The 17,727-nt window shown below is 38.7% G+C and overlaps 3 protein-coding genes across 4 annotated transcripts; all 3 read right to left on the reverse strand.

The window, feature by feature from the left end:
* Positions 33-2,430, reverse strand: LOC18783714. The gene is made up of 2 exons (XM_007215252.2): positions 2,254-2,430; positions 33-2,038 (listed from the first exon to the last, which is right to left on the reverse strand). Exon 2 carries the CDS (start codon positions 1,964-1,966, stop codon positions 263-265), a length of 1,704 nt encoding a protein of 567 aa, XP_007215314.1. The 5' UTR covers positions 1,967-2,038; positions 2,254-2,430; the 3' UTR covers positions 33-262.
* On the reverse strand, positions 3,287-6,337 carry LOC18782018 (U-box domain-containing protein 3). Its single transcript, XM_020560503.1, has 3 exons — positions 6,198-6,337; positions 5,564-6,058; positions 3,287-4,348 (listed from the first exon to the last, which is right to left on the reverse strand). Exons 2-3 carry the CDS (start codon positions 5,917-5,919, stop codon positions 3,523-3,525), a joined length of 1,182 nt encoding a protein of 393 aa, XP_020416092.1. The 5' UTR covers positions 5,920-6,058; positions 6,198-6,337; the 3' UTR covers positions 3,287-3,522.
* Positions 8,691-16,787, reverse strand: LOC18782786 (GBF-interacting protein 1-like). Of its 2 annotated transcripts, none has more exons than XM_020559412.1 (11): positions 16,341-16,787; positions 15,324-15,367; positions 14,975-15,071; positions 14,400-14,529; positions 13,929-14,293; positions 13,608-13,787; positions 12,471-12,873; positions 11,400-11,700; positions 10,676-10,834; positions 10,103-10,591; positions 8,691-9,626 (listed from the first exon to the last, which is right to left on the reverse strand). In XM_020559412.1, exons 1-11 carry the CDS (start codon positions 16,501-16,503, stop codon positions 9,333-9,335), a joined length of 2,625 nt encoding a protein of 874 aa, XP_020415001.1. In that variant the 5' UTR covers positions 16,504-16,787; the 3' UTR covers positions 8,691-9,332. The 2 variants fall into 2 exon arrangements, with proteins under 2 accessions (XP_020415001.1, XP_007214926.1); XM_007214864.2 differs by having other exon boundaries at positions 8,718-9,626; positions 12,471-12,870.

Here is a 17,727-nt window from a genome sequence, read left to right on the forward strand (position 1 = left end):
CAATATGAAATTATTCAATACACGGGTAGAGATTGACATCAAATAAAACTCAAGTTCAACTTGAGACTTGTAAAATTCGAAGTGATGAAATATTGATAGTTGCTTTTTCTACAAGTAAAAAACTCATGACAAAGCTACTTAATGCTAAAACTATCAGTAGAGGCTTACAATTTCTCAAATGCAACACATAAAAATAGCTAAACAGTACACGTGGATATCGGCAATGTAGCAAATGGCAAAGTCTCAAACTAATCTGCGGGGATTAACTGGTCGCAGTGCTGCAGGTGTTGATGCCATCCTTGCAATCACTGGTGAGATCATTGAATGTTTCTATCTGCTTTTTCCCTCTCAAGAACACCTCTGTATCAACTGACACTCGCATGTAACCATCAAATTCAACTGGAACTCCATTGTTAAGCTTTGTGGTGTCGAAGTACCACTCACTGTTTTCATCCCAAAGATCCTTGTACTCGTCAAGGAAATGAGTGGTATACTTGTCCTTCAAAGGGTCAAAGAAAGATGTATCTGGTTCGTTTGTTGCAATGTAAAGGTTCCTTCCATCTTCAATTTTGTCCTGCAGGGTTGAGAGAAGTGCATTAGGTGAAGTATCTGCATCAAGGTTAGGCCAAAGCTCCTTGTTATGTGCCTTCTCTCCTCTTTCAATATGCACAGAATCATAATCCCAGTTCAATTTTGATGAGATTGCAGACACTATATCCATTAACCTTCTCGATTTCCATATCAAATGCCATGGTCGTTGAACAACAGACTCCGTTTCCCCTTCACACACCCTATACCAATAATTGTCTGGCTCCACGGACCCGAACTTTCTCATAATCAAAGCATCCTTGACGTCATTAAGTTTCATAGGTGTGACCCTAAAATCCTCCACAAGATGAAGATTCAACCCATCTTTCTTCTGCCACTTCTCCCAATCTGACCAGAACTGCTTTGCGTCTAATACAGATGCAGACTCTCTTAAATGCTCAAAGTCAAAGTAAAACCTGAAATCCTTCCCTTCCTCATCTTGATTCGACGAAGTGTACATGGACGACAGACAAATATTCAATTCCATGACCAAAGTTCGGTTCAGGTATTGTGCTTCACCTAAAGCACACAAGAAACTCCACAAGTAATGGTTCATGCTCTTGCACCTATCTCCACCACCCATGTAAACTAAGTACTTCCCACGACTAAATGAACCTTCAGACTCAACCACCGGAAGGGTATCATTCACAATCTCCCCCACAACTGGCAAAGAATTCACCTCCTTCTTCCCATTCTTCTCAAACCCAGGCTTCTGATTCTTCTTCCTCTTCCTGGCATTTACTCCAGTATGGTACTCTCCAATGTCACCAACACTAAGAGTACAATTTTCAGACTTCAAAATAGTAAACCTCCTGTAATCCTTGTAAAAGGAAGCAGTCTTCCCTTCCTTAGGCCTAAACCGCCAAGCCATATCACAACTGTTATCATCCGAACCCCGCACAGGTTTCCCAAACCGGTAAAAATGGATATCCTTAAACTTTTCAATGGTGGCCCTCATCAACAAATGGAACACTTCCGGGTCCCGGCAATCTATGGGACCCTCACAGCTAGAAGATGCGACGGCGTCAGAAGCGTCACTGATCGTGTTATCACCCTCGCTTAAGTTAACAACATCAGTCATATTGATAAAGGTTGCAAATTCAGTTTGATTGGGAGCCATGAAATTCTCACCAGTCCTGACCACAGTGTCATCGGATTTGAAAGTGGCATTGGATTTGGATGTGAGGAAAGTGGTGATCTTGGTTGATGGGTGAAACAAAGGGTCTTCAGGTTCATAGGTGGCGGCAATAATGGTGAAGATCAACACTCCGAGCACAAAAAACGTGAAGCAAAGGTTTCCAATCAAGGCAAGGGCATTTGGGCCCAAATTCTCAGGCCTAAAGCTTCCAGTTCTGGAAAATGAGGACCGACCCAACATTTTTTGGAACCAGAAGCTTCACCCAAATCTACTATCTAGCAGAAAACAAAAGTACCCAGATAGCCAAATCGCCTAAGAATGAAGAAATGGTCAAAGAACTATGGTTTTTAGATATTGGGATTGAAAAAGAAGAGATTCTTTTTTATTTGACTTGTTTATTTTCAGATCTTGAAGCTAATGCGAAATGGGATTTGAGAGATCTACCAATTGAAAAAATGTATGAACCCAAAGACTAGCAGATAAGTGACTGTCAGAAAAAAGAGAGTTTATAGATTTGTCAGGATTACCTTCTGTTTCATATGAAGGTGAAGCAAAAACCATCAAGAAAGTTTCATCACCATTTTTGTCTTCTCTATCAACTTCGCTTCTCTGTGTCTCCAGTGTGAGTGTGGTGTGGGTGTGAGCTGTACGCAGCTGCTAGATTTCTCAAAGTCTGAGACTGGTGAGCTTAGTCAAAAACACAGATTGTTAGAGTGCGCAAGGGGCGCACTGCGCCTATGCACTACGATGTTTCCACGTGGAAGATACGACTACGTGGAAGGAGATGACTGGGTTGGCGTATTGCGCGTCCTCGCTAACAATTAGTTTTTATGACGAGATTTATGAAATGAAGATTAGGAAAATATAAAAAAGTGCCGGCTTTAAATAGTTCGGTGTTTATTGAAGGGAGGTGTCTACTTCATAACAACTGCAGACACACCGACAGTGGCAAAGATGTAATTAGATTGTTGGAGACTTCACTGCAAATCTCACACTTGGCTACTTTAATAATGTTGAAAAAGCTTTGTTTCGAGATGGAAATTTACCGAGGGAAATGGCTTGTTTAATAATTGATGAAATATTTTAAGCTCCAACATGTCAAACCTTACAGGAATTTTTGTTTTGAAAGGAAAGCATAGGAGATTTCCTAAATTGGATGGATCATGGAGATGGGTGTCACATGGTAGGTTGGTACTTCACTCTCTTTAATGTGATGGTGGATAAGGATTATGTGGTACTAAATAGAAAACAGCCCTTCAGCTAAAGTACATATAGAATGGGCTCCAGCCTACCATGAGTCAGAAGCCCATCTCCAATTTTACAGAAAACTTGTGTTAAACGGGAATAGCAGTGTTTTGTTACTTTAGGCCAATAACAGTATGTCAAGTAAAAAATTTATCACGTGTCATACCGTAATTAATCGGAATAACAAAACAGTGTTATCCATATTCACACAAGTGGTTCTCCTAATTTTGGGGTTGCTTTGAATACAAGGTTTGCTCAAGTTTTGCACATGTCATGTGATTGCCACCCAGCCACAGCCTTTATTTTCACTTGTGGTAAGAAGAAATGTGCAGTAAAATAGCAGAGTAAATTTTTATATATACATGACCAAAGTTGAGAGATATACAATGGACCCCCATAATGCCACTTGATCACCCCCTACTCTAATCCAAGATTTCAACCCCAGTGATTTAGCAGGGTGCAGAGTTTTAACTGCCCAAACAAATACATAGATTCAGATTAAAACTCTAACCCAGTGTTTTGTGAAACTCCTACAGCCAAAAAGATATAAATTATGTAGACTGCGTATTGGAAGGTGTACAAGATGCAGCTCTCTGCTGGATGCGGCTCATGCTATGCTCCATGCTTCTTTTAACCATGTCTTGCAGTAATCTCTTTGCAGTTTCAGCAGCTTTATCAGCTCCATCAACCCTTGTGGCAATGTCATATACAATTCTCTCCAAAACTGCGGACGCCAATTGCTTTTGCTGGGGAGAATCTCTAAGCAAATCTAGCAGTGTACGAGCTCTCTCCCGAGCTTCAGCTGTGCCATCTACAGTCAATCGAAGCAGGCCTGGGACTGCACCTTCGTTAAGAATGAGTTCCCGGTATTTATCTCGGCAGCTCTGACACATAGAAAGCAAAGCTCCAACCGCGTGTTCTGTGCTCATAAGAGATCCATCTTCAACAGTTTCTACTAAGGTTAATATCCCACCATCTGAGTTTGAGATTGCAATACGCCCTTCTTCAGAGTTGGATAGGATTTCAAGAAGGGCGGTAGTTTTTTCGGCAAACTTGGAATACTTTTTGCATTCTTTGAGAAGGTTGATAAGAGGGGGAACGGCTGTAGCATCCAGAATATCAGTTGAGTTCTCTTGACAGGTAGAGAGGTTGTGTAGGGCAGTCACAGCATCAACTTTTCCTTGAACACTTCCAGAGCTGAGGATCTCAACCAGGAGAGGTGCAGCTCCAGAATCTGCAATAATTGGCTTGTTCAGTGCAGCAGCTGAGAGTGTTAAGATTGCTGCAGTGGCTAAATCCCTTAAACTACCATTTTGGAACTTGAGGAGCTCAACAAGAGGAGGGACGGCTCCAGCTGTCACAATTTTGACCTTGTTTCTAATAAACATCAAACAAGGACCCAATCAGACATACTGACAACTTATTTGAATATTTTACTAGTAAAAGATGAGGGTAATGGGCAGAGAGCAAAAGATTGCAGAACTAGTGAGCACTTAAAATTCACATATAATAATGTAACAACACCTATCACACTGAAGCTCACATGATACACAGTTAAGAAGAATCCTGACATTAACGAGAAAAAACAAAAGGACTGGAGGCCTGATTTTTTTGGTATCAGAATGCTCGTGCAGCATTAAGAGAGAAATAATAGTATGGGAGTTTCCCAAATTCAGAACCTGATTCCGAAAAATTAAACAGCATTAAAATACAAAGATTTATGCTTTGATAAGAAAGTTCTCTCCATTAACTACCACATAGATATTCATTTCCATATTTACAAATAAAAACAGACGAAGACAAAATTAAAATGAGAACTAAACTTGACTGCCTCACCCCCTTCAACAGAAATTTTATCCTAACAAAGCTCCTGTCTCATTTGCCGCATAACAAATCCTCCAAAAGAAAGGGTAGGAATCAAGATCCAGTTGGATCTTCCAGTGTATCAGGAACGCAAAGATGAAAAATGGTTGAAAATATGTTCTCTTTCTCAAGTAGTTTGACATACTAAAGTACTGTCCTTTCTCTCAATTTTTCTTTAACGACCAAAATGGCAGAAATTTCACTAAATTGGATTGAAAGGAGCTAATTCTTCCCTAAAGTAGCAACTTTTACTAGTATCAAATCTTCTGCCCAACCCCAACTTCCTCAGTAACTAAACAGAGGACAAAATCACTATTATCTACATTTCCTACATCTCTCTCTCCCTCAGCTAGTAAATAAAGAAGCGATCAAATCCACATAATTATGGACAGCGAGGACTCTCATTGAATCCAGAAGCTCAACGAGAAAACACCAAATGCAAAACCACCTCATCAAAATCCATTTGGTTTGTTATCAAAATCAAGAATTAGCAACCCCATGTAAGAAAAACAAAATGCCCATATCATATCATCTGATTTCATCTCCATTAAAACAAAAAGAATATCCCAGAACACCAAAAGTTTCGCACTTTCCCTTGTTACCATTTCACAGCAACAAAATGAGCAAAAAGATGCAAAAACCCATCAACAAAATTAGCATAAACCAGTCCCTCACAGCCCATCAGCAAATAAAACACAAAGAAATCTGAAGCCATGGAAACAAAATTACCGTTCATTGCGGACAGCGAGGTTGAGGAGAGCGAGGAGAGAGACTTGGCGTGCATCTGGGTTAGGAGAGCACAGCATCAACACCAAAGGTGATATCACACCAGCCGCGCCCAACTTTGACCGGGTCTTGGAAGACGAAGACGGTGACGAAGAAGAAGACTTTCTGACCAAGTTTCTGATATCTCTGGCGGCTTCAATCTTGGCCTCCAGATCACCATGGATGAGCTTTGAGGAGATTTCAAGTATAAGGGTTTGCTTCCTTTGGTTCCATGTCTCTACCTCCTCCTTCTCTACCACTTCTCTTGTTTCTTCTTCTTCTTCTCCCACTCCCACTGAGCTTTGCTCCTCCTGTCCCATCTCTCTCTCTGACGCTCTTCCTTCGTCTTCCTGTCTCTTATGTTCAGAATAAGAGGAGTCTCTTTATTTTCTGATATTTTTGAATTTTCTTTTTCTTTTATGATCTTTTTGGATTTTCTTTTTCAGATTCATAACATTCCTGCAACCAAAACCAAGCGAATCATTTCACCAAAAACCCATATGATCTATAACATTATTTTCCATTTTAACATTAGTAACTAACTAAAGAGATTTGCTAACATCAGTTGTTTATACATGGATAATCAAATAATTTATACCGTTTCAAAAATATACACTCGTAAATATAAAAATACTCGATGAATACATTTCCTTTTGAAACTTTTTATTTCATGTGAGTATGAGTATGAATCCTTGATGAGGAAGAGAAGTTTACTTCACACAAGCTCAAAAATGATTACTGAATATTGATTAAGTATTAAGACAAAAATTAATGTAGGCATGGTGATGGTGAGTAGGATTATAAAAATTAGGGTGGTGGTCTACAAAATATTCTGCGGTCGGAGGGAAGACCAAACACCCGAGCCAGGACAACCACTACATGTCCAATTTACACCTACCAAAGAAATACCCACAACTCTTGGTCATTTTAAAATCATGCAAAAGAGAAAACTATTTTAATCCACTTGTTTTCTGTGAAGAATTTATTTGGAATATTTCTTGTCCTTTTTTGTATAAAAATCTAAAAAAAATGTACACTGACCATAACGTTTTTGTCTATACAGTAACTTTTTTATTTTTCCTTTTTATTGTTTTATCTGGTAAAACCATTGGTTTGGCTGTAAACCAGTGCAGTCAATAGTAAATACCAGTTGATGCCAAATATCTCTTCTTCTTTTTAAGACATTTCTTTTTTAGAGGGGCGATAGTATATTAAACTTACGCACATTATACAGATACTATGACTCGAATCCTGAACCTTGCTTGAAGGAATAAATACTCTAAACCAATACACTAATAGTTCTTTGCATGCCAAAAACCTTCTAAAAACATGCATTTACTGTTAGTAAAAGACATGAGAAATTAAAACATAATTTATGTGTTATACCACATATGCCATTGTTAAGATGCCCAAATGATTATTTCTTGTTTAAAATTACGAGGAAAAGGTTTAAAATTTTACATAAAAAATTGTTTTCTTTTGGAAGATCTATATATATTTTGTCATATGTCTGGTTTTCTGTGTTGTTAGACTGAAATTTCCACTATCTTGTCATCAGGAAGATAAATTACATGATATTGAATTGTTTTACCAAAATATATGTGTGTTCATAAAAAACATCTTATAATTTCAAAAAATAAAAATAAAAGCATGTAGCTAATCTGTTGTAGTAATTAAGTACAAACAAGTTACATGATTTGGGATCAAAGAAAAACATCACTCATATTTCATGACATGATCAGCCCTCCGAGCTTCAGTGATGGCTGTAAGGGAGGGCTGCCATGTCATGGCACTTCTCACCGTTCTCTTCCTCCCTTGAGATTGAGAACTTGAGCTCTCACTTGAAGTTGAGTGCTCCATTTCACCAGCCTTGTACCTGTGCTTCACATCAATGCCAGTAAATGTCACATGTTTCTTCCCAACACTTTTTTGTCTTCCAATGCTGCTGCAGGTAGAAGAAGAGTCGCTCAGCTCACCAACTGCACCTTGTTTCCGTTGCGAAATTGTGTGACTTGAGACGTCCATGGAAGACTGAGATACATAAGAATTGACAGAAAATTCTTTGTTGGGTTTTCTTATTCTGCGCCGGAGCTTCCTCACAGTTCGACGAGGAACTAGGAGGACCTTTTGGCCAGGAGTGAGGATCTCGTCAGCCTTCACTACCGAATCCCAGGGCCGCCTGAAGACTTCAGGCCTGGCTAGCAAGAAAGAGGGGTACTTCTCCAGTATCTTGGCTGCAGGAATAGCCATGTAGTAGCTCTCAACACGTCCACCTGCATGGACAATCTTCAAGGTAGAAGTACCACCGTCCTCGGGCCATGACTCTGGCTGTGTTGCCGGGGCTTGCTTAGGCAGCGCATGCCGCACAAATGGCTTGAGTTTATGTACATTAAGCAACTTATGGAGCATGTCTGCTTAGCTATGGTTCTACAGTTAGAAATTTATGGTAGCAGTCTAGCACAGAAACACTTTGCTTCCTTTTAAGTTTAAACATAATGCACATCGATGAACACAAGAAGCAAAGCTTAGTATTTCTTCTGATTGGGCCCAGTTAAAGTTAACAATGTTAATAAAGTAAAGGATAAATCCAGGCAAAATAGCGACGGATAGTGAGTGGCTGGCTTTGGCTTCGGCTTCGTTTTGCAATCTGTCGGCCAATAGTTTCATATCAAATCAAAACATTGGCCTGCAGCTCATCTCAAGAGGCAAGCATGTCACAAAGAACAGTTCATACTGTTAAGTTGGCAGTCATCTGGTATAATTAGGCCACAAAACATCAAACTAATCGCACTGCTTGTACTCATTTGCACAAACTTACTGATCAAATAGTCACTCATCCCGGAGCTCGACCAATCAAGCATGACACTCTTCAATCATAAACCTTTTTGCGTGTAAAATTGCATCTGTACACACTCAATTCCGCACATGGAATATGGGTCACCATGACGATAAGTGGTCTATATTAGTGGATATTACAAAGAAAGTAGAACGCATATATCAAAAAGGGGATATTCTGCACTGGGATCAGAATCCAACTACATATTTTTCCTTCGAACACGAGATTCACCTCAAAACCCTGCAAACTATGAGATGCCTCAGCAATGCCAGAGTCAACTAATACAATTGACATGTTTGTTTCTGTTATACCAAATACAACAGTCCAATACAGATTTTTCTTGCTATCAAAATTCACTTTACAGGTAAGACAACAGAGAGACAAGAACAATGGAATGGAAATTCTTCACCAGCCTATATCTTACCTTCCAAAACCTATAAAACCTCAGATATAGAAGAGAAAGAATGAAAGAGATTCTCACCACTCGAAAGTAAATTCTAAGTTCGAAAACTTCAAAAAAGATAAGTAGAAAAAACAGAGAGACAGGAAGGGGAAGAGACGAGAGAGGACTTCAAACTATGAAATGGGAAAAATGGCAACACCATAAAGCAGCAGAAAGAAAGAGAAGATCTGCCATGCCTACCTTGACTAACTAAAACGGTCAATATCAGTTACAGGTGGATTGCACCTTTTATGTCCTCAACCCAAACAATCAGAAGATGCTATTGGCAATTTTTTTTTCCAGCCTCCTTTAACAGATTTACACTCAAATCTAAGCCAACTTTGTATCTTCTTGATGTCTTCCTCTATCCAAACTAGTTGGAGTTGTCCAAAAGAATTCCCAAGATTGGACTTGCAATTCTTGTTTTGAAGTTTACAAAAACTCAAATTTTTGTTTCAGTAGTTACTCGGCCAGTTGATCTGTGCATGCTGAGGCTGCTGATAAACACTGCCCCCAGGTCCCACCATGTCAACAGCCCCAGCCATGGTCTGGGACTGTTGCAGAAGTGGATGAACAGTGGCTGCTGTTACTGCTTGTGCAGGGTGGTAGATACCAGCAAAAGTGCCGTGGCCAGCCTGTGTTGGGGTGAAAGTCACATGCTGACCCTGTTGGGGAAGGTTGTAAAAAGAACTTGTTAAGCTGGACATTTCTCGGCCAGGTGCAGCAACCCACACAGAAGATCCTTCACTCTGTAGAAAATCAATTTGTAAATGTCAAGCAAGCAATGATATCAAGGGGGAAAATGGAAGGACTAGATGCTCTAATAAACATGAAAGGAAGATGGGAAAATCCAGTACTCTCTAAGACTAATAACTATTTGTACCACTTAGGAATGATGAGCCTCTACAAATTCATCGGAAAGAAAGAAGTAGAGATATTTAAACCCAAGCACAAAGAAAGTATACAGGAGCACCAAAACATGCACACACAAAAAGTCCCAAAAAAGTAAAGAAGCAGAGATATTAAGAAAAAGGCATCCCCAGGAATAAATCCTTTTATCTGTATTAACCAAAAGTTCCGCTTTGTAAAACATCCTATTGTCCCTTTCCATCCAAATTCACCAACAAAGTAAACAAATTAAGGAAAAGCAGGCTCTGACTTTTATTGCTATTATTTAACATCCGGCAACAACAACAAAAAAGGTACGGAAAAGATAAAAACCAACCTGCTGGCCCGTCATGTATACGTTACTTTCCTTGAACTGAGATGTGCTCAGATCCTCATTAGCAGTAGAGTTTCCCGCTGTTGTGGCAGAACTGGGATTATAACCAGCTGGGGAGGAGCCATATGGTCCATAACCACTTGCCATTCCAATATGAGCAGAGTTCCCTGTATTAGTCCCCGTTTTGTATTGTGGCAGTGAGTATTTGACTCCTGTGGCAGCTGCTGGAGGAGCTGGATAGACACCACCAGCTTGAGGTTGCTGAGGAAATGCACCATTGCCCAAAAACTGGTGGATGGCTGGAGGTGGAACATAGAATGGGGAAAAATAGTGACTGTAGGGAATGTAATTAGGAGCATAATGAGATATGTGCATCCCGGCTGGCGGTCGAAAGACAGGAACTTGCTGCTGAGTTACACCTATCGAGCTTTGCACAAGCCCAGAAGCCTGTGTCACCAATGGTGTTGGGCCAGCTGCAGATAGAACCCCACCCTGCAAATAGCCATATAGTAGCATCAAAATAAAGGAAGCATCTATAAAACTAACTCGTCACCTAGGTGTGTTAGTAATGCAAACCTCTTGTGGAGACTGAGAACTTGGAGGCAATACTGCAACATTCCCATTGTACTTGGAGGAAACCCCAGGAGAAGGAAAAGGAGAAAGGCGGCCGTCACCATCAGCACCTGAGCGGTAAAATTGGGCATAATAACTTGCTGGGTCAAAGGGTGGTTGTACCTATGGACACATAGTTATGATCGCCATCAAATGATTGCAAAATCAAAGAAAAGTCAATCAAGAAGGAACATCTAATAAAAAGTAAATACTTCTTAATGTCCGAACTCGTTTTTTTTTTTTTTTTTTTTGCATGATCAGAATTCATTCATTCATTCATTCATTCAATGGGAAGGAAACCATTTCCAATTTGTTTTGTGTACCTCTCTTCTTTTCAATATTGTTGTCATTAAAAAAAAGACATTGAAGCACATAAAAAACCTCCCAGTTCTCTCTACAGGCCATTAATGAAGGAAAAGCCCAATCTAGAGGTGATGTTTGACTTTTTGGTATTAGCATAGCATGGTTTCTATTCTACTAGTACCAAGAAAAGTGAGAAAAGTGTTTGAATTGATTTATTAGCACAAAGAATGCAAAAAAACAAGTAGTCCGAACATTAGAAAAAATAAGGATGTCCGCATTAGAGAACAGGGTTTAGGGAAGCTTAAGTTTGAGAGCTGTTTTATTATATAAGTAGTTACAGTATAGGAAGGTCTCATAAAATGGGAAGCTAAGTTTGAGAGCTCACCACAAAGCTTGGAAGGCGCGAAATATCTCGTGGTTGAGACTCGGAGTTTTCAAATGGCGCAAGCTGACTCCCCAAAATTGGGGGCACAAACCCAAAACTGTAGTTTGGGGAAGTATGAGCCACAGAGAACTGATGGCCTCCAGACGGCAATGCAGTGTCATGCTTGGATTCATTCTGTCCTTGGGTTGCACTGGATGAGACGTCAACCTCACCAGATGATATATTTTCAGGTACGTGAGTAGGTGATTGTGGATGATCAGGATAATCATCCTCATTGGCAGTTGCCAATGCATTTTGATTGCTGGGTCCAAGATATAAAAAATAACAATAATAAAACAGCATCAGCACAATTTTGCTACAGAGAGATTATATGGTATACCACAGTAGATAAAAATGCCAGGATCAGAAATATGTTTGTTGTCAAAGTTACAAGCAGTACACTATAATTGCTTAAACCCGAACAGAGGCTACACAATTACTTGCTTGAAAATGAGCTTTATTGCATAATTAGGGTCTGATAAAGGTTATTAGTTTACCAAAATCCCAAAGCACAAGCTGTTAGGATGTGGGTCAGCAATAATTTTATATTCTGACACACCCCTTCAAATTTGGGCCTCTCTCTACAACTAAAGTCCAACACCAATTGCAAGGATTTGAACTCAAGATTTCCTGCTCTGATGCCATGATAAGGTTTGGTGGTTTACCATTATTCCCAAAAGCTTAAGTTGAAAGGGAAAAGGTCAACAATCAATATCAAGCCAGGTCAAATACAAGCCAAAAAGCTTTGATGAGACAAAATGAGCCAAAAATCTGAGGGCAATAATTCAATTTTCTACATCCAAAAAGTTCCTTGCAAATGAGCTACCCTTATTTTTATTGACCACACTAGTATTCGACAGAATGATTTTCCTGATGCTACTAGTTTTATTAATGTTGTATTGCCTGAGGAGAACAAGTAGAGAATTTAACCAATAGGGGAGGTCAAAATAAAAACAATGCACCTAGTCTCAGGCAAACTTAAATATACAGCATTGATATGATACAGTAAAGTAAATAATCATCATTACAAACCTTGATAACTGTTCCTCCACAGCTTCTTCAATAACCTGAGAAGTTTCAGACCGAGGTGTTGAGCTCTTATCAGTCTCAGGACCACTGACATAGCCAGTAGTCACGGCAAAGGTAGCACCAAAACTTCCAAAACTCAACTTGGTTCTTTCAGATTCAGGAACATGGATGTGATTTGGAAGAATAACTGTTTTGCGCTGGGGAAGGTGCAACTCTTCTAGCTTCCTCTGCAATTTTGAAGTTGCTTCTTCTGAATCAAGGACGCTTGAAACAGATTGTGACTGGGAAGGGGCCTTTACAGAATCAGCAGGAACCTCAGATGCGACAGCAGTACCAGCTGTTCCTTGACCTTGAACAACAGTAGAATTTACAGGTTTTGGTTTCCACTCCTTGTTGGTACCGACTGCTGAAGACAATCATATATCACACAAAGTTTGCACAAGTCAAACACTATCATAAGCATTCAAGAAATTATAACATCAAGTCATCAGGTGTTTTTTTTAACAACAAGGCAAATAGATATAGCTTTTCTATTAGGCAGAAAATTATCCTGTGTGACAATACAAATTATCTCCAAAATTACAAAAGACTGGACTAACTCCAATTTCTCTCATTGCAAAGGAGAAATGAAATATCTAACAGTGAACTACCCAATACTGACCAAAGCAAAGCAGAGAGACAACACTCTATCCGTCAAGCAGAAAATCATGTTCAAATTTCAAAGAATGTCAGCCAACCATTCTAAGTGTACCTTTGTTAAGTAGATTCTCTTGTGTAAGAATCAAAAGTTATTACCAACAGAGAGACACATAACGACCGATAGTGCAAGGACAATTATCAATGTTTTGAATGCTTCAAACAGATTAGAACAACTTCAATATTAAGTTGAGAGATTTTGTATAATTCAAAAGCACATCAATAAAATAACAAAAGCAAAAGGCGGGTCATCATATTTTCCTCTCTTTTTTTCCTCTTTTCTTATGGAAGCTGCTTGGGTTGGAGGGGAAGTCTAACTATTAACACAATCCCTAATGTCTCAAAAGCCCATATGAACTCTTGACAGTTTCAAGTACCCAACATAATTATTAAGACAATATATATATAGGGGAATACACACAACAAACAAAACCAGTATCATACCTTTTTGAGTGCCAACTGATTGTTGAGACCGGCTACTGTAATTAGATGATGGCCGACTACCCGAACTGCCATGAGTTGATGTAGATGAAGGGTGTGAAAGATCAGCAAGCTGACTTTTCCCAACTCCCTGTGTTTTGCTTGCCACTTTTCCTTGTGCTTGAGAGCTACCAATCTCAGAAGCTGCAATAGCATCATTCAAAAATGCTAAGACAAGTTATAATTCAATACTCGCTGCACAGGGGATAGTCTATCAAACTAAATTGAATTTCTAAAATTCTAGATCAGCAATTAAATTGATCTCAACAGTTGCATTTGACTCACCAGAAGGATGATGACTCCCTACTTCACGTTTAATTGTGCCCACAGAACTTGGGAGCCGTGAATCATTAGATGGCACAAGTACAGGATCTGAAGAAGAGAAACAAACTGCCAATGTAGATGCTGGGGGTGGCAACACCAAGCTACTACTGGAGCTTGGTGCAGGCTGCTCATGCAAGTCCTCATTTCCAAATTTAACAGTGGTGTTCTTGTTTGCATCCACTGGGGGGACCGAACTTCCCAAATTATCCCCAACCAATGACAAACTTATATCAGGACCACTTCCAGCAGATACATGGGAGGGATGCACAACACTAGTACTTCCAGAAACCACATTGGTAGGACCATCCACAATGACCGGTACAGAGCTGCAAATGATATTGAAACATATAAGTTAAATACCAAACATAAACTGCATCAAGATGAATGGCCACGGAAATTACAAAAAGGCATTTGGTTTAAAACTATAGCCACCTTGTTACCAGACTTCGCTCTTTATTTTTTGTCTCACGAGAGGTTGGCAAAGAGGAAGCACCACCTTTCTCTGCAACCTGACTGGGTCCATTCTCAGTTCCAGGAGCAGTACTTCTACCACCACCAGCATCTGACAAAAAGTACACAGAATAAAGTTAGCTTGGCTGGTATGACTTAAGCTTGGTGGCACAATAAGATTCAAACTGTTACAACAGTAAAGCAGGGTGTAAGCAAACATTTTCAAATCTACAAATCTAAAAACTCCACTCATATTGGGGAGAAGGGGAAGATATAATTTTTCCCTTATTTCCGCCCAAGCCAAAGATACCAAGAAAATTAAAAAAGGTGAGCTTACTAGACTAGGCAACCTTTTACAGAGCTGTTAAATTAACACAAGGGAAATAGTAGTAGGAGAAAAAAGTTATACAGTTATAGTCAGTAGAAATACATAAAATTTTGCTAATCGGCAAACATAATTAAGTCATATAATTGAACCCAGGATTTTGGCAAGGATAAAAAGAAAAAGTACAGGCAATAGTGACCTTCAAACACATTCTAATTTGAGCGTCACTTACCAGAACGAGGTGAGAAATTCACCCGCCCGCCCCTACCCCCTCGTCCCTGCATTCCAGGTCTCCACCGCGACTCTGCAGACTCTCTGTTGTTCAGATTCTGCAAGATATAAGACAACTAATTGGTATTCAAATTTAAAAAACCATAATTAAATACGAATCAGGAGGAAAATAATACCAAAGACAAACTACACATGTTTGTAAAGAAACCACATTATAAATTTTCTTTTTAAAAAATAAAAAGAGTTGCTTCATGATAGAACATATTAAAAATCCACTCCCTTACAGACCAGTTTCCCAAATTAACTGATTTGGCTGACGGTAAAAATCAGCCATGATTAGAATCTCTTACCTCTTTTCTCTTGTCACGTTTCCTTTTAACCTCATGAAATGGATCTGCAGATCGATACATATGAGTATTATTTCACTTAAAGAAAAAGAACAAATAGACGGAGCAATAAGTCCATATATAGTTGGAATTTAGATGGTACAAAACCTTGGACAAGAAGTCCACCGCAAACATACATCATAGACCTACATAACCTCATTTGGAACATGTGCATCTCCAAGACAAGACTAGACTAAAAACCAGTTAGTGTATAGCAGGCCCTCCAATCTAACAGAATAGTAGAGGAAAAAAATTGAATCCCTAAACCCTACTGATACAGATGCCCACAACAAAGCTGAAAATCCAACCCTATTCCAGAGATCCTCCACCTCCTGAATAGTCTTTAATTTTCATTTTTCCAGGAAAAGACCACTTCACTGTGCTCACTGAAAAAATATTTCAACAACGATGTTGCTTTCAAAAATATTAAAATAAAACAACACTGAATTCTAAAGTTATTTTCCTTTTCACCTTTATTCCGAACTTACCAGATGGAGGATTAATTCCAAAAACAAGCACATTAACTTCAATAAACCTTTTTTCTTTTAAGGCAAGCTAGAGCATACTTCTGGACCCCAAAAATAACCACAAGTTTATGCTAGAATTAAAACCTAATTATAAAATTAATCTAAATCTTCTAATTTTACACAAATTTATCTCACTATTGGCATAGTCACTCTGAAATGTCTGAACATGATTGCTATGAACCAACAAAGTACAAACTCAATTCCTAAGATGATATCAGAATCCAACTAAGCCACACAAAGTCACGAACAGTGAAAACCCATCATAGCAAATCAAAAACCCAACTCAATTCCCACATAATCAAAATCAAAACAACCCACATGAAACAGCAAATAACCAGAACAAAAAACAAGAACTTTAACACGCGGATCACGTCGAATCACCGAAAGGAAAACAAGGTAACCAAGCCGAGTCAACCAAAATAAAAGGAACAAACAAAGGAGCAGTTGTAGGTACCCTGGAAGAGAAGCTTCTGAGCCGTCTCGTTGGGATCCATATTACATTCCTTGAGCATTGCATAGATTTCCTCCTCACTATGATTGCCCGTGATCTCCTTGATGTCCTGGATCGTCTTCCTCACACTGTTTGGGATTGAAACCCTAAACCCACCACCACTCATCTTTGCAAACCCCACAAAGCCAAAAGACCCAAGACTGAGTGAAAATGTGGAAAAAGGACAAAGGAAACAGAGACTTAGATGGAGAATATGAATTGCTGGGTAGAGAGGATTGGGCTTTAGATGACTCTATATGATCATATACTAAAAGATGAAAAATTTAAAATGAAAGGAAAAAAATGAGCTTTTTATGGGTATTTGAATTGATCTACGACAAGTAGACAGACAGAATGAGAACGAGAACAAGAAGAAAGGAGGAGGAGAATTGAGAGAGAGAGAGAGAGAGAGAGAGAGAGAGAAGGGGGGAGGGAGCTAAATGAAAGTGTTTTTGGAGTGTAGGGCTTTTTGGTTGATTTGCCTTATTTTTTTTGTTTTTTATTTTAATTATTTTTACAAATTAAAATTCTTTTTTTGTTCCTTGATTCCACTTCCCAAATGCAAAGACTACTAGCCTAGTCTTTGCTTTTGATATTTTGATATGTTTTGCTAGGCCTACTCATCACTGTCCACTTTTCAGAATGTGTGTGATCCCTAGCTCAATCATAGTATCATACCACTACCTTTACACTCAGATCCAAAAAAAATACCATCATATTCACTGCTCCACAATGATAGTTCTTTTTTCCTTTTCCTAATAAATTTATATTTTTCTTTTTTTTTCTTTCCAAATTTATAAAATGAGGAATTTGAACTTTGAGAACTCTTTTAATATTAAAAAGCTAATTGATTACCGATATTTAAACTTTAATACAAAACAATTCAATAGCATGTTTTTTAGTTTGAAATTTTTCTATAAGACAATGTAACAGCGTAAAGCAGTTTATTCTACACCTAAAGCAATGTACGCGTATATTTTTAATAACAAAATACATAATAATACATGTACGTATGTGTATTTTGTTCGTAGTAATTATTCTACTATAATAACTGATATTTTTTCTTCTGGGTATTCTCTACTTCTGTCCATTTCTAAATATTTCAAAACCTGTTTAGCTCTCCAATTATTAGTCAATTGGAATATAAAAGTACTTGTTAGATGAGTTCGTTTCAAATCCTCCCCTTTTTTCTTTTTTCTTTTTTTATGAAAAAAAGTTTAGGGGGGAGAGAGATTGGTTACTCTCCCCACCAGCGTCATGGCTCCCCTTTCTAATATTTAACTCATAACCTATTAGACATAATTTTCTATAATAAAAAAAACTTTAGACATAAATATTTAATCATGCATTT

The sequence above is a fragment of the Prunus persica genome, chromosome G3 (genome assembly GCF_000346465.2).
Source record: "Prunus persica cultivar Lovell chromosome G3, Prunus_persica_NCBIv2, whole genome shotgun sequence".
NCBI classification, from domain to species: Eukaryota; Viridiplantae; Streptophyta; class Magnoliopsida; order Rosales; family Rosaceae; genus Prunus; species Prunus persica.

Bases quoted from the DNA above. Each gene is read 5' to 3' on its own strand.
- LOC18783714 (XM_007215252.2), bottom strand. From the start codon at position 1,966: ATGTTGGGTCGGTCCTCATTTTCCAGAACTGGAAGCTTTAGGCCTGAG.
- LOC18782786 (XM_020559412.1), bottom strand. From the start codon at position 16,503: ATGAGTGGTGGTGGGTTTAGGGTTTCAATCCCAAACAGTGTGAGGAAG. The intron at 13,788-13,928 runs GTGAGTCAAATG...ATGCTATTGCAG, and splicing joins AGGGAGTCATCATCCTTCTG to CTTCTGAGATTGGTAGCTCT. The intron at 11,701-12,470 runs GTTTGTAATGAT...TCTTGGACCCAG, and splicing joins GTGGAGGAACAGTTATCAAG to CAATCAAAATGCATTGGCAA.
- LOC18782018 (XM_020560503.1), bottom strand. From the start codon at position 5,919: ATGGGACAGGAGGAGCAAAGCTCAGTGGGAGTGGGAGAAGAAGAAGAA. The intron at 4,349-5,563 runs GTAATTTTGTTT...GATGTTTATTAG, and splicing joins CTCGCTGTCCGCAATGAACG to AAACAAGGTCAAAATTGTGA.